Source organism: Astyanax mexicanus, chromosome 6 (assembly GCF_023375975.1).
Source record: "Astyanax mexicanus isolate ESR-SI-001 chromosome 6, AstMex3_surface, whole genome shotgun sequence".
Classification (NCBI taxonomy): domain Eukaryota; kingdom Metazoa; phylum Chordata; class Actinopteri; order Characiformes; family Acestrorhamphidae; genus Astyanax; species Astyanax mexicanus.
The window spans coordinates 15,486,111-15,512,509 of record NC_064413.1 but is presented as its reverse complement, the minus strand read 5'-3'; the positions used below and the strand labels follow the sequence as shown (position 1 = coordinate 15,512,509).

The following is a 26,399-nucleotide window of genomic DNA, read 5'->3' as shown; positions in this document are numbered from 1 at the left end:
TATAGAAAAATACATGTTTATTAAGAAATTCATATTGAAAACAATACAAGTCATCATCGTCACTGTGTAAAAAGCTGTGTGAAACTACAGTCGAGTCATACGAGCACATACAAACGCTAGCCTACAGATTCTTCTCACACCACAAGTGAGAAGGACAGACACAGACAAACGCATATATTTGCAGACATTCCCTGTGCTCACATAAGAGAAGCAGGTTTACACATGCCAAGGGGCAGTCTTTCAGACATTTCTCTTAACTCAGAGAAAGACCCTCACTCACTCACAAAAGATAAGAAAAGACTTTGCTCAAGTCCTTCTTTTTACCACAGAGAAAAAAAACAAATATGAACACAGGAGAATGTCACCCCGCTATGTGAGTGACCTGTGACCTGCACACACAGTGCACACTCTCAGTCCGTCATGAGACAGGGCCTGGGAGGGGTCATGCTTATACAAACTGTCCACTACTGGAATTTATGGGACATTTCTGGAAAAAGTCCACAGTCCAGGAATTGTACTGTGTGTACCTTACTCCTCAGAGAAGGCGTGCAGACTTAGGATCAGTTCTAACTTGAATAGTTAAAATAATATACAGTAAAAGCATCAAATCACTAATAAATGAGAGCAGGTGTGTGAAATTCCAATTTCCAAACACTGAATTGAGTTTTCTGCCATGACTGCTCCTCCACAGGCACAAAGCTCATGCGGATTGGCAGACTGACTCACAGTGGCAAACAACGACGAGTCTTACTCTGTAGCTGTTCAGTAAATATATATACGCTTCAATGTCCAAAATGCCTGTATCTCCTACACTAGTGGTAAAGGTAAATTGCGTAACTATGGTTAATAAACCTTACTGAAGGTCAGTGATTACCTGATCAGCAGAAAAATAGCCAGCTCACCCGTTTCCACAGCTGCAGAACATTTTTTGCTTGCTACTGTGTTCTATACCTGCCAAACTGGGGTGTGGAAATCAGACTGGGGAAATCTCTGGGGCAGGATGGAGGCTACAACCCACACAGATTAACATGATGTACCACACAGTTCAAATAAAAAAACACAATGGTGAAGCTTTGCTGACAAGATCTGACACTAAGTTTGACCCACAGTGTAAAAATGCACGCAGCCCTCAATCAGAACATTCAGAGAGAGTCTGCATTCAGACAGATCAGCCATAACATTAAACCCACAGATGTACAGCAAAGTGAATAGCATTTATTATCCCTGCACAATGGCTCTGGTCAATGGGTGGGATCTACATACTGTTTTAGGTAGCAAGTGAACAGTCAGTTCTTGAAATTGGTTTGTTGGAGGCAGAAAAAACAGGCAAGCGCAAGTATCTTAGTTTAACCCCGTAACAGGCCAGGATTTTTGTCAATCGTCTGCCTGAAATTACACCACTAAATCTTGAGGATTTCTACTCAAGCATTACATAAAAAGTTTTCTTGTTTGATAAGGAACATTACTGAAAAGCATAATTGTAGTAGAAAATATTTAAAAATATATAATTAAATCTGCTAATGTCAAAATCTCTAAATCAATATTTTCCTAAACACAAATCAACCAGTTAATGTCCTTTAAACCTTTAGTTTGTTAGTTTTGTCTAGTTTTTGTGCCTATTTTCAAACCTGCAGAATTTGGGTTAATTTCTGTTACTGATCTGAAATTATTCAGTGGAGTAGAGAGTGAACAGGCAGCTTCTCCAAGTGTCCTGTAGAATTTTCAGAACGTAAATAAGTTATTTTACTGCAGACAAAAGGGTTTTGTATGATCTACACCTGTAGCCTGTATCCAGGACAGGGTATTTTAAGGGTTTAAGAGACTTTAACAAAGGAAAAACTGGGATGGCTAGATGATTGGATCAGAACATCTCCGAAAAATCAGGCAGGTCTTGTGGGCTTTTCCTGGTTAAAATCAACCAAAAGCAATACAAAGAATGAAAAATGGTAAACTATTATCCCACTGATGTGATCGAAGGAAGTCACACCTTACAAATTAGTTAGGTTTTAAAGTTGAGAGGATGGATCAGAACTGTTTTAGCAGCACGAGAGGGACCTACACTATAACAGGCAGGTGTTTTATTGTTATGGCTGATCGGTGTGCAGCGTTTCACATTGCGACTCTCAGCAAGCAGAGATTTGGTACAACACTCCTAAACCATGTCTGTCTGCAGCTCTCCCTCTACAAAAGTACAAACATTACTCTGTGAAGAATAAGTGCCTTTATCTAAACTGCACTGTAGACACACGTTTTCTTCAGAGAAGCCTATTCTCAGAGCTGGAGGCCGTCGTAGCCAGTGTCGGTAGAGGGCTGGTGGGCCATGTTGTCCCGTGGGCAGTGGTGGTGGCACACGCAGGTGTTTATGAACATCACAGGCCTCTTGGTCACTCTGTTCTCTAGACACTGGAACTCCACTTGAGCTGTTTTGGTACTGTGTGGTGTGCAGCAGCGGCCGTCGCCGCACTGGCCGCAGAAGCGAGGCCGGAAGGCCTGAGTGCTGGTGCAGTTCTTGAAAGAGAAGTGGATGGCCTTAGTGCTTTTCTGGATCTTGAGACACTTGCTCCCTCGCTGCTGTAAAAAAGAACCATACTATTACAACAATGTTTAAATGGCCTTTTGCATTTATCGGTATTACATTGTAGACTAACGCACAGTCTATTTTCAGATTGTTTGTAGTTCCAGACAGTCTGGACCTCATTTACTAACTGTTATTAAGAAGACAATTCTTATTAAAACCCACAGTTTTTACAAAGATTCTCACATTCACCAATGCTTTTTAATAAGAATTTACTGAAATCTTAATGGTATAATTATTTACCATGGTTGTATATTTAATTTCATGGATCGTCTAATGGGAAAAATCAGGCTGGCATGCTTAAGCTTGCCACTTTTTTATTTTTTTATATGTAGGGTAATGTACCAAGCATTTAAAACTATGCCCGACGGTACAACTACAATTCTGTGTGCATGCATGAAATCTCTACACATGCTACAAATATAGTTTCTTTGATTTCAACAAAAAACCTCTGGAATATAATCAAAAGGAAGATGGATGATCTCAAGCCATCAAACCAAGCTGAACTGCTTAAATATTTGCACCAGGAGTGGCATAAAGGTATCTGAAGCAGTTTGTAAGACTGATGGAGGAGGAAATGCCAAGACGCATGAAAACTGTGGTTAAAAAACAGGATTATTCCACCAAATATTCATTTCTGAACTCTATGAATATAAAATTGCTTTCTTTGAATTATTTTTGTGATTTCAGCTATGTCTCATTTTCTGCAAATAAAAGCTCTAAATGACAATATTTTTATTTGGAATTTGAAAGAAATGTTCTCAGTAGTTTATTAAACAAAACAAAAATGTTAATTTTACTCAAACATAAACTTATAAATAGCAAAATCAGAGAAACAGATTCTGAAACTGAAGTGGTCTCTTAGTTTTTTTTCAGAGCTGTATATATATAATAATAATAATAATAAATTTTGACATCCTAGAGCACCACTCAATATAAGATGTGCACATTCAGTTCACTTGTTAACTTTCAGCGCTTGCCTACCTGAGTGGCTTTCTGCTCCTTCAGACCTTCACATTGCCGCACCATGCATAGCCTGCTCTGTTTCACCATCTCACACCGGGGATTTTTGTTGGTCACCCTGGTGGAGACGCCCATGCCACATGTCCGTGAACAGGCGCTCCATTCTGTGATCTGTTCAATACAGTTCACACTGGGATCCCACTGGTCAAAGCCCACCGTCTCCTCCTGTCTGTATGCTACAATTCAGAACAGAAGGTCCAAAAGTTACTCAAGAAGAGAAAATAAAATGAAGAGTTCATTTGCAAAACCAGACATATCTTTATTTGTTTTGGCAAATGAACTCTTTAAATATAAGAAACATAAGAATAAATGTAGTATATGAAGGTATAGGTGTACTTCATCATCGACATCATTGTTAGAATATTTTTTATACAGGTCACTGCAACCATTTGGCTACATACAATATTTAAATAATCAAAATACACAAAAAACATAAGAAGAAATACATTGGATATGTGGAAAAAAGAACATTTTGAATGTCTTCTTGCTGCCTACAGGTGTGTGTGTGTCTATGTTAGAGACTAAGAAGGTATGCCCACCTGCCATGGCCAAGGCACCCAGCACACTGGACTCAGTGGGAGGTTCACACACCCACTTCTCACAGCATTCTCCCGGAACCTGAACCTTTCTTGGATAAGGACAGTCAGGACCTGGGAGCATCACGTCCAGGTTACACCGTGGCACGCAGCTGATCTGGCCCTCTCTACACATGCACTGATAGCTGCAGCTTGGGAAGAAGGTCTCCTCATTGTGGTAGGCAACACCATTGAACATACAGGAGTCTCCTTTGTTTGCTGCAATAAATAAGAAAAATACTTTTGACAAAGGCTATTCTGATGGAAAGAAGCTTGGTGTACAAAAACTGTATATATTATGATCATTACCAAAAGACAAAATACTTATATACACAAAACAGCTCATTTACAGGAGTAGAAAAAATATGTAAAATATATTGTATTCAGGTCACTTTAGAGAATTTCTTTCGGCCTATTTTCACACAATGTAAAGAATGGCAACAAGTTAATAAACTACTTTTAATCACAGCATGTTTCATAGCTGACCATTTGAATGGTGCCACATTCCCAGCAGCACAGCAAAAATAAGGTCTCTATGGAGCTAAATTAGTGCCAAAACTACGCAAATAAAGAAAACGTATTCTGTAAATATGATACTACTTGCAAACAAACACAACGCGTTTTACAAATACAAAACTCGACTCTCTATCACACACGGTGTGTTTTACAAACACAAAACCTGATGGTTGTAAATATATATGTAAACTTCAAATAAATACACAGCTGTTTTCTAATACATTGCTCTTTACAAACAAATATAACACGTTTTACAAATGCAAAAAGTAATAAATAAAACAAGTAAAACATTATTTTCAAACATTACCGTGTCATGACTCACGAACACGCACAGCCCATTTGTAAATCACGTGACTTTTGGCACAGTTTTAGCAGAGTCGCAAACTCGTGTTGAGATTTTCTCACAAATACACCCAACCCTCGTACAAATGCATCGCCCCAGAACAGCAGGTGGCGCTGTGGGACACTTTACGAGAGGTGGCTGCACAGCAAAGCAAGCTCTCCTATCCAGCGCTCCCCAGAGCATTAATTTACACTTATTAAGGTGTTTAATACACCTTTAATAATCACAACTCTACCATTTTATACCCGATTTACACACGGTTTGGTTTGTTACAAACAGCAGAGATGTAATTATGATATAGGACGCTGTTACACATCACAAATATGAGCTTTCATGCTGAAATACTTTGTATTATGCTCTTTAAAAAAGAAAGAAAAAAATATTAATTGGTGTTTAAATTATATAGATAGATAGATAGATAGATAGATAGATAGATAGATAGATAGATAGATAGATAGATAGATAGATAGAGCATAATACAAAGTATTTCAGCATATTGTCAGTAAATTTGCAGCATTTATTTGCAGAAAATGAGAAATGGCTGAAATAACAAAAAAGATGCAAAGCTATTGGACCTCAAATAATGCAAAGAATTGTAGATTAGTTTCCAGAGGTTTTCAATTTGGTAAAATCAATGTTTTTTTTTTTTTTTTTTTTTACCATTTTTAGGTGGTCTTTCCTTTTGTCCAGATCTATCTATCTATCTATCTATCTATCTATCTATATTACAATTTAAACACCAATTAATATTTTTTTCTTTCTTTTTTAAAGAGCATAATACAAAGTATTTCAGCATGAAAGCTCATATTTGTGATGTGTAACAGCGTCCTATATCATAATTACATCTCTGCTGTTTGTAACAAACCAAACCGTGTGTAAATCGGGTAATGGTAGAGTTGTGATTATTAAAGGTGTATTAAACACCTTAATAAGTGTAAATTAATGCTCTGGGGAGCGCTGGATAGGAGAGCTTGCTTTGCTGTGCAGCCACCTCTCGTAAAGTGTCCCACAGCGCCACCTGCTGTTCTGGGGCGATGCATTTGTACGAGGGTTGGGTGTATTTGTGAGAAAATCTCAACACGAGTTTGCGACTCTGCTAAAACTGTGCCAAAAGTCACGTGATTTACAAATGGGCTGTGCGTGTTCGTGAGTCATGACACGGTAATGTTTGAAAATAATGTTTTACTTGTTTTATTTATTACTTTTTGCATTTGTAAAACGTGTTATATTTGTTTGTAAAGAGCAATGTATTAGAAAACAGCTGTGTATTTATTTGAAGTTTACATATATATTTACAACCATCAGGTTTTGTGTTTGTAAAACACACCGTGTGTGTTAGAGAGTCGAGTTTTGTATTTGTAAAACGCGTTGTGTTTGTTTGCAAGTAGTATCATATTTACAGAATACGTTTTCTTTATTTGCGTAGTTTTGGCACTAATTTAGCTCCATAGGTCTCCTTCTTGGGAACACATTATCATGTGGGATGAGTGTTTCAGCACACCCATAATCTAGCATGTAGCCTATTTTATTGTTTCCCAACCCTGTATGTTAGTTTTGTTTTTATTGTTGTTGTTTAACACACACACTTTAATTTAGTAATGTTCTGATTATTGGGATTAGATGTGTTGGGAAAAGGGAAAACACTAAGAATGCAGGGCAGTGAGGGTCCTATGATTGTCATGATGTGGAAAACACAGACGGAATCACAGAATTAAGAAATCAAAGTGGAATTCAGATACAGATACACATACCAAACACAGCACTCTAGGCTGATGCTGGTATTATTACTATAATCTAACCAGCACAGTGCCATTCATCTGTTATCAAACATCAGTCATTAATTTAGCTCGGAAAACAGTTAGCATCGCCAGTTAGCGGTAAGCATCGTCAGCTAGTAATTAGCATTGTCAGCAAGCGGTTGGCATTGCTATTAGCATCGCCATTAATCCATTAGCATTGCCAGCTAGAAGTTAGCATCAACAGTTATCCATTAGCATTGCCAATTAAAAATTAGCAGCACAAATTTTCTATTAACTTTACCAGTTAGCCATTAGCTAATCAGTTAGTTTGCCATTTTAGACTTCAAATTAAAAGCCCCAGGGCAGAAAATATAAGAGAACAGATTTATACTAAAATCAATTTATGTATTGGCTAAAATAATAAAGTACATCCATGTTCATTTTATTTAGACTGTTCTAAGTAAACGTTTGTCAAAATATTGTCAAAAATCTAAACTCTGTTCAGATCTGCATCACATTTTTGAGCATTTTGTTTAAGAGTTGTATCATTTTTATTTTAGAGCAACATATTTCAGCTATTAATGTAAAATGTCTTATTATACAGTTAAATTATACAGTTTAAAAATGTTCAGTTGTAAATGTGATTACTTTAGATTAATTAATCACAGCACCTGTAATTAATTAGATTTTTGTATTACCTGACAACACTATTAAAAGCTAAAACCCGAAAATGTGACGATAAAACCGAAACCGATGATGGGAAGTTTCACCTCATAATAAGTTTCAATCATATTTCATAACGCACCTACACACACCCCGCTCCTGCGGTCGCAGCGGAGCCCTCTCCGGGCATCACAGGGCGCGCGCTGTGAGCAGGTCTCTCCGCGCTGTCTCGCGCACACTCTGCAGCACGCGCACTCCGCCGGGACGGGATGCACGCCGGGCGCGCACACGGCGGGGTCCTCCGGGCAGCGGCAGCCCGCGGGGCAGCGCGGACGCGCCACGGAGCACAGCGCCACCTGGAGGAGACGAAGCAAACCAAAGACATGCGGTCAGTCAGTCGGCAGCGCTGTCTGCGTGCACGCGCTCCCGGTTACCTGCAGCCTCAGCCCCATTAATAACACTGATTTACCCACCTGAGAGCAGAAGAGCAGAGCCAGGCTCCTCTGAAACGCGCTGCTCAGCATGCTCGGGCCGCGGGAGCTGCAGATAACTTCTTCAGGGTCTCTCTGAGGAAACTTTACTCTGCAGTCCGGCCAGGTGTGGGAATTTATACACTGCTGCAAAAACGGGCGGGAAAAACAACCGCGCTGCTTTTCCCACCTGTATTCAGACTGGGCCCGCCTTCTGCGCAGGGATTAGCCAATCGCAGTGCACATGCCTCTCAGCCTACGCTCTACGATTGGGTAATAACTTTCCTGAGATTTGACAATGGTGCATATCAGGGAGGGGCGGGAGAGACCGCAGAAATTGAGGCTAATAATGAGGCGGATACTGTTTATAATACTGAGGATAATAATTTTGCGAATATTAATATTAACTTATTGAGACCCTGTGTCCCCATATGGGTACATTACATTTCTGCTTTTCTGCACCGGAATACTTCATTTTTTTTAAAACTTTGACCATTTGAGTCACTTTCATATGTGGTCCTAAATCGGATACGTATCCAATCCATGGACATGTGGCAATATTGTGAACCGTCAAATCGGAATGCATGCGTCTTATCATGTTCCAACACATCTCTTTGTGCAGCTGTTTGCTCTCCACTCGAGCTGCTAACTCATCCATTTCCCTTTATAAAGCTACAGGTCATCTCTCAAATATGACGTTTTTTGTTGTTGGTTAAGAAGGTTACACGTATCAATGTGCGCAAGTGAGGCATTTCAGGGACATTTGTTCACATTACACACAGATACAGCTTTGAGCAATGTGGCTTTTAATGTGAACATAGCCATGGAAACATTGCCTGTACCATCTAATGGTCACATGACAACATTACTTGTTGTAGGCTGTAAAATACTGTTTACTCTATATCATTATCTTTTTCCATTTAGTTTTCTATCAGTATTTGAAATCTATATTTTACATAAATTAAATAAAAAAGAAGAGTAAATACAAATCTGTTTTATTCACCTGACCAACAATAATACTGAGAACAATATCGAGGCCAATACCGTTGATAAAATTTAGAGCAATAGTGAGGATAATAATACGATTAATTCTGAGGCAAATATTGAGGATAATACTGAATTTTTATTGAGACTCAGGCTAATACTGAGGCTGATATTGAGTGCAGTAGGTTAAATATAATGTAGATACTAATAATTTAATAAAAGGAAATAAAGAGGATTAACACAATGTACAAAAATACATTTTAAATATTATTATTTGTAGTATTTGGCATTTCATTAGAATGGACCAACACAGATATCATACCCATGTGGGGCCTGTATGGGTTGCCAAACTTAAAACCTCCACATATGAATGTCAGTATCAATAATGAAATGAGGCTTCCCAGGTGAGCATTGTTAATAACAATATGCATTATGCAGTATTTTGCATATTCAAAAACTACGGAAACCAGAGATTTTACCATTTTGGAACTCTTTCGCCGTATTAGCTGATATTTCCTACGTAAAACTTGGAAATTCCAATATCTGGATTCAAATGGAATGTGTAATTAGACCTTAATTAGGTTTGTCAATAGCTATAATTAGGGAAGGTCAGCTGAATTAAATTTCCAACTTTAAATCTATGACTCTTTAAACATTGTACTAACACTCAGCAACCATTCACTTTTTTGAGCAACTGCCTAATCACCTATTATCAAAAGTAATACACTGCCTGGACAAAAAAAAGTCTCCACCTGGATTTAACTAAGTAAATGTTGTGGGGTTGATGCTGCAGTTGGTCAGGTCTAGATTCAGCAACAGTATGTGCTGAAAGAATGAGGTCAGCTGACTACCTGACTATACTGAATATAGACCAGGTTATTCCATCAATGGATTTTTTCTTCCCTGATGGCACGGGAATATTCCAAGATGACAATGTCAGGATTCATGGGGCTGGAATTGTGAAAGAGTGATTCAGGGAGCACGAGATCATCATTTTCACACCAGACCTTAACTTCATTGAGATTTTTTTGAGATCTTTGGGATGTGCTGGAGAAGACTTTGTGCAGTGGTCAGACTCTACCATCATCAATGCTGCAGGATCTTGGTGAAAAATTAATGCAACACTGGATTGAAATAAATCCTGTGAGATTGTGGCAGCTTTTTGAAACAATGCCACAGTGAATGTGTGTCGCAATCAAAGCTAAAGATGATTCAACAAAATACTAGAATGTTAGCTTTTTTTGGATGGCAACTTTTTTTTGGCCAGGCAGTGTAAATCTATCAGTTTCTACAGTGTGGAATTAAAAGAAACATTTGGCTTTTCATTTACATTGTACAAAAGAGATCAGATCACATGTTAGAGTAGGGCCTTTATAGGTAGCCCAACTAGGAACCAGAAGGTTTTCTCCATGGGTTTCATGATTATCACACATATGTACGGTGGCCGAGAAAGCCCAACGCAGTGCAAATTGAAAAGCGCTGCAAAAGCACAAAACACATCCATCAAAATTACAACACAGGCGCAGCAAATAGAAAAACGCGCTGCAAATAGAAAAACGCGCTGCAAATAGAACCACAACACAACGGAAGTGAGTCACAACACAACGGAATTTTCCCGGGGGACCTTAAAAGATACTGTACCAGCTAAGCTGCGTCTTCAGTAACGTCTCGGACTTCACTATGTGTACAAAGGACAATAAGTGGCAAACAAGGCGTTTTGTGAAGCAGAACTTTTAATAATATGCACACAACCGTGGTAATCACAGGTAATAAACATAACTTACTTTTCAGAAGCTTGTTTGCCACTTATTGTCCTTTGTATACAGCTGGTACAGCATCTTTTAAGGTCCCCCGGGAAAATTCCGTTGTGTTGTGACTCACTTCCGTTGTGTTGTGGTTGTATTTGCAGCGCGTTTTTCTATTTGCTGCGCCTGTGTTGTAATTTTGATGGATGTGTTTTGTGCTTTTGCAGCGCTTTTCAATTTGCACTGCGTTGGGCTTTCTCGGCCACCGTACATATGGCTACACTGGTAGAAGTTGGACAGTACTGTGTGTACAACTAATTTAAGACAAATATATATATGCACTGCTTGTGTAAACACAATCTTCATAAAGGAGTTCTAAGAAGGAAACCTTAACTGTGACATTTTCACATTTTTTTCACAATGTTAAATGTATGGTACAGAAAAACTAGACAGATGAGTTTTACAAACTAGTGCTGTTAGGTTTGTTCTATTTTCTTAATCTTGTACTTAATATTGGGAAGGATCTGTAAGTCTGTTTAAATTTAAATTATTATTTATTGATTAAAGATTGTTACTGCTGTTTAGAATAACCAGGTGAAACTGCTTTATAAAGCAAGCATATAACATCTTGTTTCAGAAAGAGACATTATGTTAACATATTTCTATGATCTTTGTACCTCTGACCTTTTGGGAAGACAGATTGTATTTTTTTTCCCGTGATTTGTGTAAAGTCACATTCTTTGGTTATAAATCTCACCTCCCCAGCCGCTCCATGGAGAATGCTATTTGTATATTGACACTGGACATATATAAATCACTTTTTGCCGGTAGTGGACCTTTTAGCAGCATCACAATGGGAGGGCAACATTTCTCACATTTTCCAAAATGCTGAAAGCCTGTAACTGCATCTGTTCAACAGAGGGTCCAAGCTGGATTCTGGAGCAGTTCTGACTGTATTAACAGTGGTGAGCACTAGCTTTTTGACTGTTTGACTCAGATAGTTGACAGTGCGTACACTAATTAACCACAGCATGATAACCACCTGCCTAATATTATGTAGGTCGCCCGCATGCTTCCAAAAGTAGCATTGACCCATAAATACATGGACTTCAAAAGAGCTCTTAAGGTGTCTGGTATCTGGCACCAATATGTTAAGCTGTGAGGTGAGGTCTCCGTGGATTGCATCATGGGTGCCCATGATCCTGTCGCCAGTTTACTGGTTCTTCTAGCTTTGAGCTCTTCTGTAGGTACTGGCCACAAGACCAGTCTGGTGTTTTAGAGATGCTCTGCCTCCCCAGTCATCTAGCCATCACAGTGTAACCTTTGTAAAAGTGTCTCATATTATTATTAAGCTTGTCCATCTTTCCTGTTTCTACCACATCAATTTAAAGACTGACTTTTGGCTTGACATGTTCCTTTGTAATCAGATAATTCATGTTATTCACTGCAAATCCAAAGTTAGGGGTGGGCAATATGGCCCTAAAATAATATCACAATATTTCATGGTATTTTTTTGCGATACCGATACTCTTGGCAATATGACAAAACACTGAGTAAAAAAAATATTTAAAGAATACATTACTGCAACAAAATAAAAATTTTATTTTATTTTTGCATACGCTATAGCACACCCCTAACTGAGATATAAAAAAAAAATACAAGATTTTTTTTTCAGATTTGTAACAGAAGTCAATGATCCAGAATGTCATGATACTAATAATGGCTCCATATTTCTCCATATATCCAGGATTAAAGTAAAATAAATGATGCTGGACAGATATATAATCTGTCTCTAGTAGATATATAATGGTAATTGAGAACAGTGTGAATTTTTCCTTTTGCTAAAAACAGCAAAAAATGTAGCATCATGATGTGATAATTAGGGGTGGGTGATATGGCACGATATTTCAGGGTATAATATCGTTCATGATATTTAAAAATGTTGGCGATATTATTTTGTACGATACAATATGGCACACCCCTACCCAAGGTTATAATTGCTATGGATGATTGATGTATGTTTTGCATAGCACAGTTGCAACGGCAGCCTAATTATTAATGATTGACCACATTTGTGCACAGTAAAATTACTGAAGACAAGACAAGTGGTTTACAATACAATTTTTTCCATTTGCTTAATCAGTCATAATTCAGTTTATTCAACAATTAATTATTTACTGAGAAGTGCAAGGCACACAATGTCACATCCTTGCCCTGTTTCCTGTCTGTTCTCATGTCTCTGTGTGTTATCCCCATGTGACCCGTGCTCCTCTGTGTCTCTTCCCCAGTACTTTTCCACCTGTGTTCATTTGTAGCTCCGCCCCCTAGCCCTAGGTGTTTCCACTTGTGTGATATATAGTCCTCCTGTGTCAGTGTTTGCTTGTCGGTCTTTGCACCTTCTCCTGTTGTTTGTCGTACCTCAATTTTTCTCTTGTTTATTCTCGCGCTCCTTAGTTCCCTGCCTTGTGTTTATCTTTGTTTATCTTTTGTTTATCCTTTGTTATTTTCTAGTTCCCTGTTTATTTCCTTTTATATTTATCCCTTCCCTGTTTAGTTTTTGTATTATTTCTGTTCCTCGTTTGTTCCTTCGTTTATTACTCTTGGTTTGTTTATGTTATTTTTATCTCTCGTTTGTTCCTTGTTTATTTCTTGTTTATTCCTTTGTTATTGTTACCCCGTTTTGGTTTACTCCATTTGTTTCTTTGTTATTTATTTAATAAATTGCCCCTTACCTGCATTTACATCCGCCTCTTCGTCTCCCTGCCTGGCTTGCTTGACACACAAATATATCAAACAATTATGTTTTAGGCCAACAAGCCAAACTTTACAGCGAGGATTTCTCTTATATTATATATCTGTGAATCAGCTTTGGATGGCCACTCACATGCTAAAAAATTAGGCTTTAATCCGGCCTGCAAGTTGATTTTATTATTTACTTATTGTCATTTATCGCCATTAGCTCAGTGTTTTTATGTTGAGTATCAGAATTGTTCATCCAACCACATTGTCCTCTTGTAGTAAGTGAGTCTCTACAGCACTGTTCTTAATTGCACATTACATTTTTTTAGTAGGATTAAAATGACTGACCCTTGTATCCTAACACCTCAAATACAACAGCATCAATATGTTTTTTTTTTTTGTATTTATTATTTGATATTGTTTTTAGCATTTGGATTAGATTTTTTTAAATTTTACAGTACAGTAAAAGTTCCAAACTATAAGGAAAAAAACATATGGAATTATTTAGTAAACAAAAAAGTGTTAAACATCCAGAATATGTTTTATATTTTATATCTTTAAAGTAGCACTCTTTCTAGTTGACACAGCTTTGCACATCTAGGCTGGATTTTCTCTTTATGTTCTCTTTTATCTTTTCTGCTTTATGAGGTAGAGTCACCTGGAATTCAGGCTTTCACTTAACAGCTGTGCGGAACTTGTCAAGAGTTAATGAATTAATTGAATTTCTTTCCTCTTAATGTGTTTGAGAGCATCAATTGTAAAGTTGTGAAGAGAGATGGTATACAGTGAATAGCTCTGTTTGAGTAATGTTCTAACCCAAATTATTGCAAGAACTACTCAACTAAGTAAAGAAAAACAATTCAGTCAAACTGATGTCAAGAAATTTGAAATTAGCTCAAGTACAGTTGCAAAGACCATCAAATATGTTATGATGAAACTGGCTCTCATCAGGACCACCCCAGAAAATGAAAACCAAGAGTTTTCTCTGTTGCACAGGATAAGTTCATCAGAGTTACCAGCCTCAGAAACCACAAGTTAACAGCTCCACAGATAAGAGCACCTAAATGCTTTACAGAGTATATGTGTTCCTGAATAGTCTGGATGACTTTAGAATTCATTTGCACTGTAGGAAAAAAAGAAAACAAGAAATACTTTGAATGAAAAGGTGTGTCCGAGCTTTTGACTGGTCTCCTACGTATGTACTAACACTGTCATGGAACTGTTAGATGACAGTTAGTTTTGTGAATCCTCTGAAATGTTTGAATCAGCACTGAACCAGTGGGCTATAGAAAAGAAAATGATCTGTTCAGCTGAGATCACACAATATAGTGTGAATGGGTAGGAAGTCTACTTACGCACATTTATATAGCATGAGAAATATTTCTGCAGTGGGTAGATGCCTTTCCGGAGAGGAAATCCTGGCTTAGCCAAAAGTGACATATTTGTCTAAGAGGTGTCTGTCTTCGAATTTGGTTCCAGCACTCTGTCAGCCCTGCTTTATCATATCGCCATGCACTGTGGAATGCACAATATTCTCCTGAGACCCTGACTTTAGGACTCTAACAAGCAAAAAAAAGATGTCTTGAATTAGAAATTGGAGTTTATTTTTAAATTTTAAATATTTGACCCAATTAGTCCAAAAACAACTTTTATCTTTAATCAGTGAGAATAGTTTCAAATATAAAATTTGATACGAGTTTTGTATCATGTTTTTGTCTGAACTGGCTGTAGAAACCTTTGACTGGGATTCCCACCCTCTTGATTTCAATCAGTTGAGTGTTGAATGTTGTCATGTGACCACTAGATGATACAGCAGTGTGTCCATATGAGGCCAAAGAGTTAAAGTTTTGCAAAATGATTAAGTACAATGGTGCAGAGAAGCAAAAATGTGATGTCCTCACATGAGGACGTAGGGTCTCAAGAGTCTATAGAAATTAGTTTACTGTTACTTCAGACAATTTATCTAACTCCTACATGATAATTAATATATAGACCTGCCTAGCTATTAGGGGTGTGCCATATCGTATCATATGCGATAATATCGCCAACAATTTTTAATATCATGAACGATATTAAAGCCTAAAATATCGTTACATATCACCCACCTCTAATTATCACATCAGGGTACTATTTGTTGCTGTTTTTAGAAAAAATAAAAATTCACACTGTTCTCATTACCTATTATATATCTACTAGAGAAATAACAGATTATATCTGTATCCAGTATCATTTATTTTACTTTAATCCTGAATATATAGAGATATTTGGAGTGCATTATCAGTATCATGACATTCTGAATCATTGACTGTTACTAATCTGATAGAATTCTTATATTGTTTAATATGCAAGAATTGTTTAATACTGCCATCATTTTGTTGCAGTAGTGTATTTTTGAAATATATATATTTTTAATTCAGTGTTTTTGTTATATCGCCAAGAGTATTGTTATCGCAAAAACACCATGAAATATTGGATATTATTTTAGGCCCATATTGCCCTATATTGCCCATATTGCTAGCTATATAATTTTAAAATGTAAAAGCAGATCTGAATACATAATTCCACAGTTATACAAAACCAAATGAGAAAAAAAATGGGACAGCATGGAAAATGTGATTAAAAACCTTGACTTTTATTTAATTGCAGACAGTATAAACCGAGCAATAGAGCAATTTCTTCATTCAAGACCTGAAATACATTCGAAAACAGACAATTTACAGCTAGTAATGAAGTAAAAAAATAATCAGAATTTTGTATAAAAGCAGTACTCATGAAAAGCTAAAACTTTTAGGAGTTTTATCTCCAGCACTAACCCAGCACACCTACAGATGATTCAGAATGCAGCAGCACGTTTGGTCTTCAACCAACCAAAACGGGCACATGTCACTCCGCTGCTCATTGAGCTCCACTGGCTACCGGTTGCTGCTCGCATCAAATTCAAAGTGCTTACAATCGCCTACAAGGTGATGACAGAACAGGCTCCTTCCTACCTGCACTCACTCCTGAAGGCTTACGCTACCTCCCGGCCGCTGCGCTCCTCCAATCAATGTCGCCTCGCTTTGCCAAACACTCACACAAAGCAATCCAGACTGTTCTCATACAGAGTTCCCCAATGGTGGAACAAACTACCTTCCACTACCAGATCAGGAGAATCTCTCGCTATCTTTAAGAAACTCCTGAAGACAGAGCTCTTCAAAGAGCACTTACTCTCCTAACACCTCTAACAAACTAACTAATTCTAACCTCATCTCCTTCTTCCTCTTCTCTACTCCTCTATCCCATTACTTCCCTCTGACCTCCTTAAGGCCCTATCTATAGATGCTTTATTTTTAACTTCTATTATTTTTGTACTTAACCTCTTCTATTATTTGCACTTCAATATTGTAAGTTGCTTTGGACAAAAGCGTCTGCCAAATGTAATGTAATGTAATGTAATGTACTGTACTGTAGCTACATTCTATAAATGAGGTCAAAAACACACATTCATACACTCTCCTGTAGAGATGCTCGCAGAATGTACGTAGAGACTTCATGAGTTAAAGTAAGAAACTTATGAGAATGTGCTGTAAAGAACTACTTTACACAGACTTTTGGGTTTATAGATTCACTTATTTTATTGTTATATATATATATATTTTTATTGTTTTTAATAGGTGATGGTCACCCCACATGGTTAACACATTGTCTTGTTTTTCACAACGTCAAAAGTAGAAAAATATCTCTCCTCTTTCTCCCTGCTGACACTGTCGAGTTAACTTTGAGTCGAGCCATATAAGTAACGACAGTTCACAGAAAACCGTGACTACCCCTCTTGTCCCACCTCTCCACCTTCGCTAAAGTAGTAGTGATTGGATCTCTTCCTAACTAGTCCCCATCTTTCGTAAAACTAAATCAATTCTGATTGGATGTCGTCCCTGCCAAACATTTTTGTCTCATTTTTATTTGTTGACGAAAATGTCAGTTAATTGTTTTTTTTTTTATTTTATGCTGTTTTTGTTTAGTTATCGTCTCGTTTTCTTCTTGGAAAAAAAAAGGTTTGTTGACGTAAAAATGATGAAAATTATTCGTCAACAAAATTAACACTGGTATGCGGGGTTGGGTTGATACTAGGGGTGTGACGATATCTCGCAAGATTAAACCGTGACAATATTTCTCGTCAAGCTTAAACCTGTCTCGCGGGAAAAAAACAGTTTAGTGTGGACTTTTTAAGAGGGATCTGGCAATACAGTGTGGTGGCTGAGCAGTGAGAGCAGCTCTCAGCAGAAGAGGAAAATTCGGGCATTTGCATAGAAGATGCTTCTGCTTTAAGTTGTATGTCTGGCTGGATTTTGGCTCCAGTGGAAACAATAAATGGTAACAGTGTGACCAACAAGACACAAACCATATATTAATACTGTACGTATATCGTAAACGTGACTGTTTCATAGGCAGTTGTACTAATCCCTTAGCTTCCTACTGTATTTTTTTCTTTTAAATCTGTCTATGACTGGTTATGGTTATGCATAGTTAAATTACAAGAGATGTAGGAGAAAAAAACACAAACCAAGTCTTAATATGACTGGTTCTGGTTTGCACTTAATAAGACCTAGAAAAGTTTTATTCTTATTTCTATTTCTTATAAAATCAATGTGTGAGAGAAATCAGTCTGTTAAGTTTGCGTTATATGATTTTGTCAAATAAAACTCTAGTTTTCAAGCCATTTTTCATTTTTGACGTTTTCTTTAAAATTTTATTTTTAAGTCTCGTCTCGTTCTCGTGAACCCAGTATTGTGTCTCGTCTCGTGATATTAGAATCTCGTCACACCCGTAGTTGATACACTTCTGTGATGCAGCATTAATGGAGAAAAGTATATTGAGATGTTTGAGCATCATATGCTACATCCAGAGATGTATCTTGTCTTTCTGTACAAAACAATGCAAAACCACATGCTGCACACATTAACAAGGCATGGCTGTGGAGGAAGAGAGTACAGGAACTTGACTGGCCTGGTTCTAATCTGTTGCCAACAAAAAATGTGTGGAAATTATTTTAAATGAAAATGTGACGATGATTTCATATTGTTGGTTTCCTCTGTGCCAAGGCCTAAAATGCAAGAACAGATGTACATTACCAACAGAAATAAACATTAAATTTGACATTTCATTTTCTGTACTGTCTTAACAGTTCTGTACTCTTTCTTTCCTGTTCTAATGATGAAACATGTACAGTGCATTACAGTTGGCTGCAAGATTAATCATTTTATAAGGCTTAGCTTGTAAGTGAAATTAGCCTTATAGTTTATATTTTCAGTCAGTTTAACAGAAGAGAGAGAACAGCAGCACTCAGTCCTGCATGGAAAGTTTGTGCTGAGAGGACAAACAGCTTCAGACCGCTGGCAGGTCTGCAACATCAATCCCAGATCAAATAACCCAGAACATTTGAAGGACCATAATGGATTTTTTTCTCTCACCAAAGTCCTGGAATACCTGGGGAGGCCTTGGCTGACCCTGGTGACATGCACATTGGTTTCCATTATGTTTCAAGTCAGGAATGTTGGTCATCCCAAACACGGTGATACTAACTATTCCTTGTTGTTTGCTGTTCTAGAGAAGCCGTTTTCGGGCCAAATTGTTTCATGTTTTTTGGCTATAATTTCTATGATCTGCCAGAGTCTTGGAATACCTGGGGTAGCCTTGGCTGATGCCTGTGACATTCACATTAGTTTCCATTACGTCCCGACGTTAAGTTAGGAATTACACTTATTCCAAACCACACCAACAGTAATGTTTAATATTACAGGGATCTGAAGGCTGTCTGAGAGAGCTGAGTGTTTATTTAAGTTAGAAAGTCATTTTTCACGGCTTGTTTGAGAGCAGGTTTGATCATGGCCTTTGCACTAATGCCGCAAGCAGCTATTAAAGAACATGATGTAATTAATTCAAAATCAGCAGGCAGTACTGGCTCCACTCATTGACTATCACTCTGTGCAATGCAGTCATTTCTGTTGTGAGTGTTTGTACATAAATCTATATTCGTCTATTTTTTTGTTTGTTTGTTTAAAACTTGGGGTAATTGCCTGATAACACAACATGAATAATACATTGGCATAGTAACCAGGGAGATTGATGGGACAAGTCCCACCCAATATTAGAAATAGGTGGTTTTGTCCTCCCAAAAATGATACAGCAGAAAGGGCAGAAATTGTTTTAAAATAAACTTTTATTTTGAAGGCGTTAGCACCCCCTGGCGAAAGCGCCTTTCTAATTAAAGTTAGCTAAAGCAATTATCTCTGCTTTTATCAAGAAGACGTGGGTGCGCGCTGCCAAAAGGCAGTGCTTTTCCTGGCGGGGGTGCTGGCTTTACACGTTAGGTCAGTGATGAGAGCAATGAATTGAAACAATAACAATATACTGCAATAAAAACGACTTTTGGGTAATGTCTTGTTCTGCTAACAGACTGGGAGGATTTGGGTTATCTAACATCTATATTAACTTCTGCCAAAAATCTCTATGAAACGCAAAGTTAATTTTTTAAAATAAAAGAACACCATCGTAATAAGTGCTTTCAGTGGACAAAATTAAAAACACAGGACCCAACGCTACTGAGTTTTTTGAGAGAGAGAGATTTGCGTGTTCTCGTGCTCATATTCTAGTCCCATACATAATTCTGCAGCTCCTTCAGTGTTTTCTGTCGTATTTTGAGGCTAGCGCGAGCGCTTACAACTAACACCGCGGACCGCGAGGTGCCGCCGCGCTTGTGCCGAATCCGACTCCCTGCTGAATCCGGATCGGATTTCGGATCGGGCCTCGGGTCAGGTCGGGTTCGGGCAGAGAATCTAAGCTCTAATACTAATGCATAATAATAATAGTTTTCGTCGTATGTAAATAATTCAGACATTTCATACATAATTTTGTCTAACAGCAGTAAATGTAATGTTGAGTAACATGTTTAGGTCGTGAAGTGACCTTTGGTTGGATTTGACTAATAATAAACAGAAGTACAGAAAAAAAATGATTTTGTATTTTGTTAATTAAATGTAATTCCACAAATGTTATTCTAAGTCACTAAAGTGTGGGCTTTGATTCATATAAGCAAATGTGTTTTCCCATTGTCAAACCTACTCCTATGCCCTTGTGAATCTAACATAAATTTGATAAATCATAGAAACAATGAATGTCCAGAGTGTCTTGTGGTTCCGGCTGTCTGGGGTTGCAGAAGTCTTGTGTGCACCAAATGTTTAAACTGGAATGGATGGAGCATCCTTCTCTGACTTATCTGCTAAAAATAGTCCAGTGTTTCTTTATTTTTAGTGGCTACAACTTGTTGATGGGACTCAGCATGAGACTGACATTAATGGAATCTGGGATCTGGGATTTGCTTTTTCTTCACATGGTGTGTGACATTCCCTGTGTGATCTGCCTGACATCTGTAGAAAAACAAAACTGGGAGAATTTATGAGTAACATGTATTTTTATTTATTATGCTACTTGCCTTAGTTTGAAAAAATAATGGAGAACTTTAGAGGGAGACAAATGCCGTAGCTTTTTCCACTGCTTATTCTTATAACTCTTATAACTCGCTCAGTTGGGAATTTTATACCATTTCACATGGTGTTCCTGAACATACCTTTTCCTCTTAACTGGAGAATCTGTTGTGAAATTCTATCATTATAGTCATTGAAGTTATTGCACATTGTATTATTATAATTTTGCACTGTGCACAGTTAAGAGTTATGTGTTTTACAGCCAGTGTTGTTAATAGGTCTGCTTTCTGTGGAGGCCCTAATGGATTCATTCTAAAAAGTTAGGCAAATGGTAATCATTATGGCAGATGTACTGGGATTGCACAACATTATTTAAAACAGTTTGCATAAAATAATAAAAGTGATTACAAAACACTTGCCTGATCTTATGGATCAGAATGAAAAGGGTTCAGGGCTTTTATCTGCTACTGCTCAAGCTGTTTAAACACATCTGCACTGGCGGCTGCAGGCAGGTGAGTGGAACAGTTTTGAACCATCGTGTCTCTTTGGATTGACATTTCCACAGTTTTTAAATGTGATACTGTACTCTTCTACTTGTGGTCTATTGTTGTTTATACTTTTATTAATATACATCATCATCTTGCTGCAGATGGTGTCAATGTGCATCATTCAACTATTTAGCGCACTTTACACAAGGAGGGGTTGTATGGGAGAGTAATGCAGAAGAAGCCTTTTCTGAGCACACGCCACAAACAGAGTCGCTTGAGGTATGCTAAAGCTAAAGCACATATTCATTTTGGAATAAGGTTCTGTGGACTGATGAAACTAAAATCGAGTTATTAGGAGGGTGGTATGCATGAAGGAAAAAGAACACAGCATTCCAAGACAAACTCTTAAAGCTCCCCACAGAAAAAATTGGTGGTGGTTCCATCATGCTGTGGGGCTGTGTGGTCAGTACAGGTACTGGGAATCTTGTTAAAGTTGGGGGTCACATGCATTTCAGTCAATATCAGCAGATTCTTGAGAACAATGTTCATGAATCAGTGAGAAAGTTGAAGCTGTGCCGGGGCTGGAAACTTCAACAAGACAACGACCCTAAACACTAAACACTGCTTAAAATCTACTAAAGCATTCATGCAGAGAAACAACAATGTACTTGTAGAGCTTGTAGAATGTAGAGCTGTATTCTTGCAGAGAATACAGAGTACTGATACCTTCTAAGTATGGCAGACATGTCAAAAAACTACTTCTAAAGGTGAGTAATAATGTGTTTGGTGTTCGTGTTCTCTATTGCTGATACCTATACAGTATTTAACTGCAATATTAGCTTGGTTTCAGCAGCAATCTCTTTCTCCCTCTCTCTCTTTCTCTTTTACTCTCTCTGTCTCGTTGTGCATATTTTCAAAGCTTGCATTCCTCTGTTTTGGCATGACTGCTCCTTAGGTCCAAAAAGCACGGCTCTGGTATTCGTGCCACATTTCCCTTTGTCCAGGCTCCTCTGTTCCCTGATATCTTAGCTAAGTGGGTTTCAGATCAGACTGTGCGCTGTTTGCATCACAAAGGTGTGACTCTGGCATTCCAGCATTTCTGTTCAGGAGGCGCCCTACTTTATTTCTGTTTGTGGAGAGATCACTGTTACACAGCTACTGTGAAAAAGAGGCTTTTGTATGTTTGAAGCTTCATCTCCCAGTGAGGACAGATATATGTTTGATGAAAGATTAACAGTCATAAATTCACATGTATTTTAAATCATGTTTGACATTTAACACCTGTGTGCCATCAGCATGGGCTGATTTGCAGGGCCCCTGCAAGAGATTTTGACATTCTTAGAGGAATACAATGGGTCCTCTGTTACAAGGGTCAGAATAACCATTGTGGCGTGTGTATTGTAATGGACTACATACAAACTGTAGGGCAGTAGATATTAAAGAGTGAAGATTGTGTACACACATAAACAAAAAATGCACCAAGAAGGAATTGAATGAAACATTCTAAACTATTTTGACTGATGAAACCGGTTTGAGAATATATATTTTTTGTGATGTTGTGCATTATTATTCTGGAAGAACATAATGTGTCAGTAATGATGCTTAAATCTTACTGTGTTGTACTCTATACACAGCTTTTTTAAACCCGCTCCTGCCCGCTCCCGCTTGTTTTAGTCCAGTTACTGCTCGCTCCTGACAAAAAATGCTTGTTTTAATGCCACGCCCACCCGTGGTCCTATTATGAATTGAATTAATTAAATTTAGTACTTGAAATTTAATTATGTATTTATTAAAACAGCAATATAGTACTGTCCCATTTCCTACCACAGTCCAAATACATGCTTTCAGGTGAATTGGAGATGCTGAAATTGTCATATCGGTGTGTGTGTGAGAGACGATCCATCCTCCACTTTGAAATTTATCATTGATATCTTGAGGGTTTTTGTTGTTTGCGTTGGCTTTTAACTTGAAACTGCTTCCTTTTGTCTTTGCAGCTTTCCTTGAGAGCCAGTCGTGTGTCTGTTACACTTATGAATTTTGTTTTAGAATTACATTTCTACATTCTCAGTGCTGAATGCAATGATCAAGATTTAGGCATTGATTGCAGCCAGATCAAGAATCTTGTAGTAGAGGTAGATTAAGGCCTGTACACTGGATGAAGGTTTTGATTCAGGAATAAATGAAAATTATTATATGATTATTAAATGATTTTTTTATTATTATTATTAATCTTACTTATTAATTAGTTGTTTTCATTCTCTTTATTTTGCATAGAAATCATTGATTAAACTCCCGTTTCATCCAAGAACAATTAAATTCTGTCCCACAGTGCACGGGTCCCAAGAGTCCCTCAGGACTTCCACAGGAGTGCAGACCTCTACCATACACTTCAAAGTTGGACATGTGAAGTCTGAGATGCTGTGCTTGCCACTATTGTACAGAGTGGTTATCTGAGTTACTGTAGCCTTTCTGTCAGCTCTAACAAGTCTGACTTTTTATCTGCGCTGCAAATCCCAGAGGATCAGTTGTTCTAGAAATATTCATACCTTTTCTTCTAGCACCAAACACTGCATGCTTAAAATGACTGCAATTAGATCTTTATGCATGTCTTATGCCATATATTTGGTTAAATAGATAATCAAATAAATCAATAGGTGTATACACCAGTATAAACACTGTAAAAAATTAGATGTAGACCAAAAATCCACTTGAAACAGATGAAGATACATGTCTAGAAATGTAGATGGAGGTAATATAACTAAAATGAAACTAAACAAATATATTTTAAATGTAACTTGTAAGGATTTTGGAGGAGCCTGTTTTATTTAAACCTCAGACATTTAGTTCTGTTTGCTTTTGATCTGCTTCTTCAACCTTTCTTTCTGAAGGTCTCAGAGTGCTCCTTGGGTGTGCGGGTGGGGTGACAAATCACTTCAGCCTTGTGGTTCCTGGAGCTCTGTTACCTACCAACAATATTTTGACCATTTTAAATATTAAATATTATTAAATACATACTAGGCATTTGTAGTTGTGGCTTACATTCCAATACAGTAAACATGCAGCTCAGTATGTTTGGATGGCTTCTCCATTACTTTCGATTTGATTGCATACATTGTGAACCTTAATAGGTTAAATGTATTTAAATAATCTTTAGACTTTTATACTCTATCTTATGTTCAGATAAGCAGATTTGTATTTACTCTCCTTTATTTAGGTAAAATATAGAGATCATTTAAATGGATAAAGAAAATGATATAAACATTGTGAACAGTAAAGCAAACATAGTCAACACAGTGTTAACAGCCAACAATATTGAGGCCAGGCACTTCATTATAATACAGCTCTGAAAAAAATAAGAGACATCTTCAGTTGTTGAATATTGTTGTTTTATTCCACAAACTACGGACAACATTTCTCCCAAATTCCAAATAAAAATATTGTCATTTAGAGCATTTATTTGCAGAAAATGAGAAATGGCTGAAATAACAAAAAAGCTGCAGAGCTTTCAGAGCTCAAATAATGCAAAGAAAACAAGTTCATATTCATAAAGTTTTAAGAGTTTAAAAATCTATATTTGGTGGAATAACCCTGTTTTTTAATCACAGTTTTCATGCATCTTGGAATGTTCTCCTCCACCAGTCTTACACACTGACTACTCAAATAAGTAGTCACACTGATGTTCTACTCAAAGATTGAATATAAATGCTGAGTTATGTTTGGAAATATGCAATTTTACAAAAAATATATATATATATATATATGTAAAATTGCATTATGATGGTGATTAAAGATGTTTAGAAGCCTGATCCTATATGATTCTTAATATGTCTTGCTTTGCCCTGGTTTTCTGTGAATGCAGATTCTGGACGTGGCTGGTCTGTGATGAGCAATAGCACCAGCACATAGAATGTTGCACCTGAGCAGCAGAAGTGGTTGTTAAAGTCATTTTCTTCCATATGAAGAAAGCTGGAATGTATCTTTCTCCAAGGAGAAGTTCAAAAATGTTCCTGTGTACAGTGGAAGTGTGGTTTGGAGGGTCACAATTTATAGCACTCTCTTTTTCACTATTTACTCAGTTTACTGCTGTGGTGAAAAAAGGGAGAGGTGGCTGTTGGATTTATTGAGGCTATTCTGAGAAAGCTCTGGTGCCGCATTGTACATAAATCAACCCAGCCCAGAAAAGCCTCTGATGTTCTTGGCCATTCCGCCCAATTTGCAAAGACACACATGGTGGCCCAGTCTTTGTTTTGTGGAGGTTCCCTGCTGGGATGGAGAGCTCCAGGCCAAAACCAATGGACGGATTTGATTGATTTGTACAAAGAAAGTGTAACTACAGCATGAAATGATAATTATGTCACTTCTAGCTGGACCAGTGTTACTTGGCAGTGGTGGACCATGTTTGCATTTTGTGATTTCCCTATTGGAAGGCTGGGGAAACTACGTCGGCTCTGTGTCCTTGGCGAAATATCAGGGTCAATAAGAGCCAATAGGAGCTGCCAGATGAGCAGGTTTTACTGTGTTTTTCCAGGAGTGCTCTTAGTCCTGCCTGGATTCTCATAAAGGACTTTTTGTGCTGCCAGACGTTGTATTGTCAGAGTCTGTGTCAAAGTGGAGTGAAACAAAATAGACAATGAGTGTAGAAACAAGGGGGTGGTCATAATGATCTAATTGAACTGTGTAGATGTTCCAGATTTGGAGAAACCTGGGCTGATACTTTAAGTGAAATTGATTATATGTTAATCTGTATCAGTAGAAGTAACATCCTTTATATTTTTAATTGTTAAACATTATGTAAAAAAAGAATAACACAGCCCATTAAGAATTCCTATTTATTTATCCTATTAAATTATGTTATATTATATTTTAACTGTATAGTGTCACTTTCCAATAAAAAAAAAACAAGCATCTCAAAAACAGCAGATAAAATCTTCTTAACTTTACATTGGAAGTCAATGTAAAAATAGTTTATTTCAGGTAATTTTGAAGAATTTCTACTGGTCTATTTAGAAATTTTGAAATAGTGTAAGGGACAGTCTGTGAGTTATGTAGTTATATAGTAAATAAAACTCAACAAAA

At 37.4% G+C, this 26,399-nt stretch overlaps 1 protein-coding gene across 2 annotated transcripts; it reads right to left on the bottom strand.

Annotated features, from left to right (window-relative positions):
* Positions 1-8,025, bottom strand: ccn3 (cellular communication network factor 3). 2 transcript variants are annotated; one of them, XM_015607742.3, is made up of 5 exons: positions 7,908-8,025; positions 7,577-7,790; positions 4,138-4,392; positions 3,560-3,774; positions 1-2,568 (listed from the first exon to the last, which is right to left on the bottom strand). In XM_015607742.3, exons 1-5 carry the CDS (start codon positions 7,956-7,958, stop codon positions 2,272-2,274), a joined length of 1,032 nt encoding a protein of 343 aa, XP_015463228.2. In that variant the 5' UTR covers positions 7,959-8,025; the 3' UTR covers positions 1-2,271. The 2 variants fall into 2 exon arrangements, with proteins under 2 accessions (XP_015463228.2, XP_007256904.2); XM_007256842.4 differs by having other exon boundaries at positions 1-2,571; positions 7,908-8,024.
* Between the last annotated feature and the right edge of the window lie 18,374 nt (positions 8,026-26,399).

Bases quoted from the DNA above. Each gene is read 5' to 3' on its own strand.
- ccn3 (XM_007256842.4), bottom strand. From the start codon at position 7,958: ATGCTGAGCAGCGCGTTTCAGAGGAGCCTGGCTCTGCTCTTCTGCTCT. The intron at 7,791-7,907 runs GTGGGTAAATCA...CGTCTCCTCCAG, and splicing joins CTCTGCTCTTCTGCTCTCAG to GTGGCGCTGTGCTCCGTGGC. The intron at 2,572-3,559 runs GTAGGCAAGCGC...TCTTTTTTACAG, and splicing joins AGGAGCAGAAAGCCACTCAG to CAGCGAGGGAGCAAGTGTCT.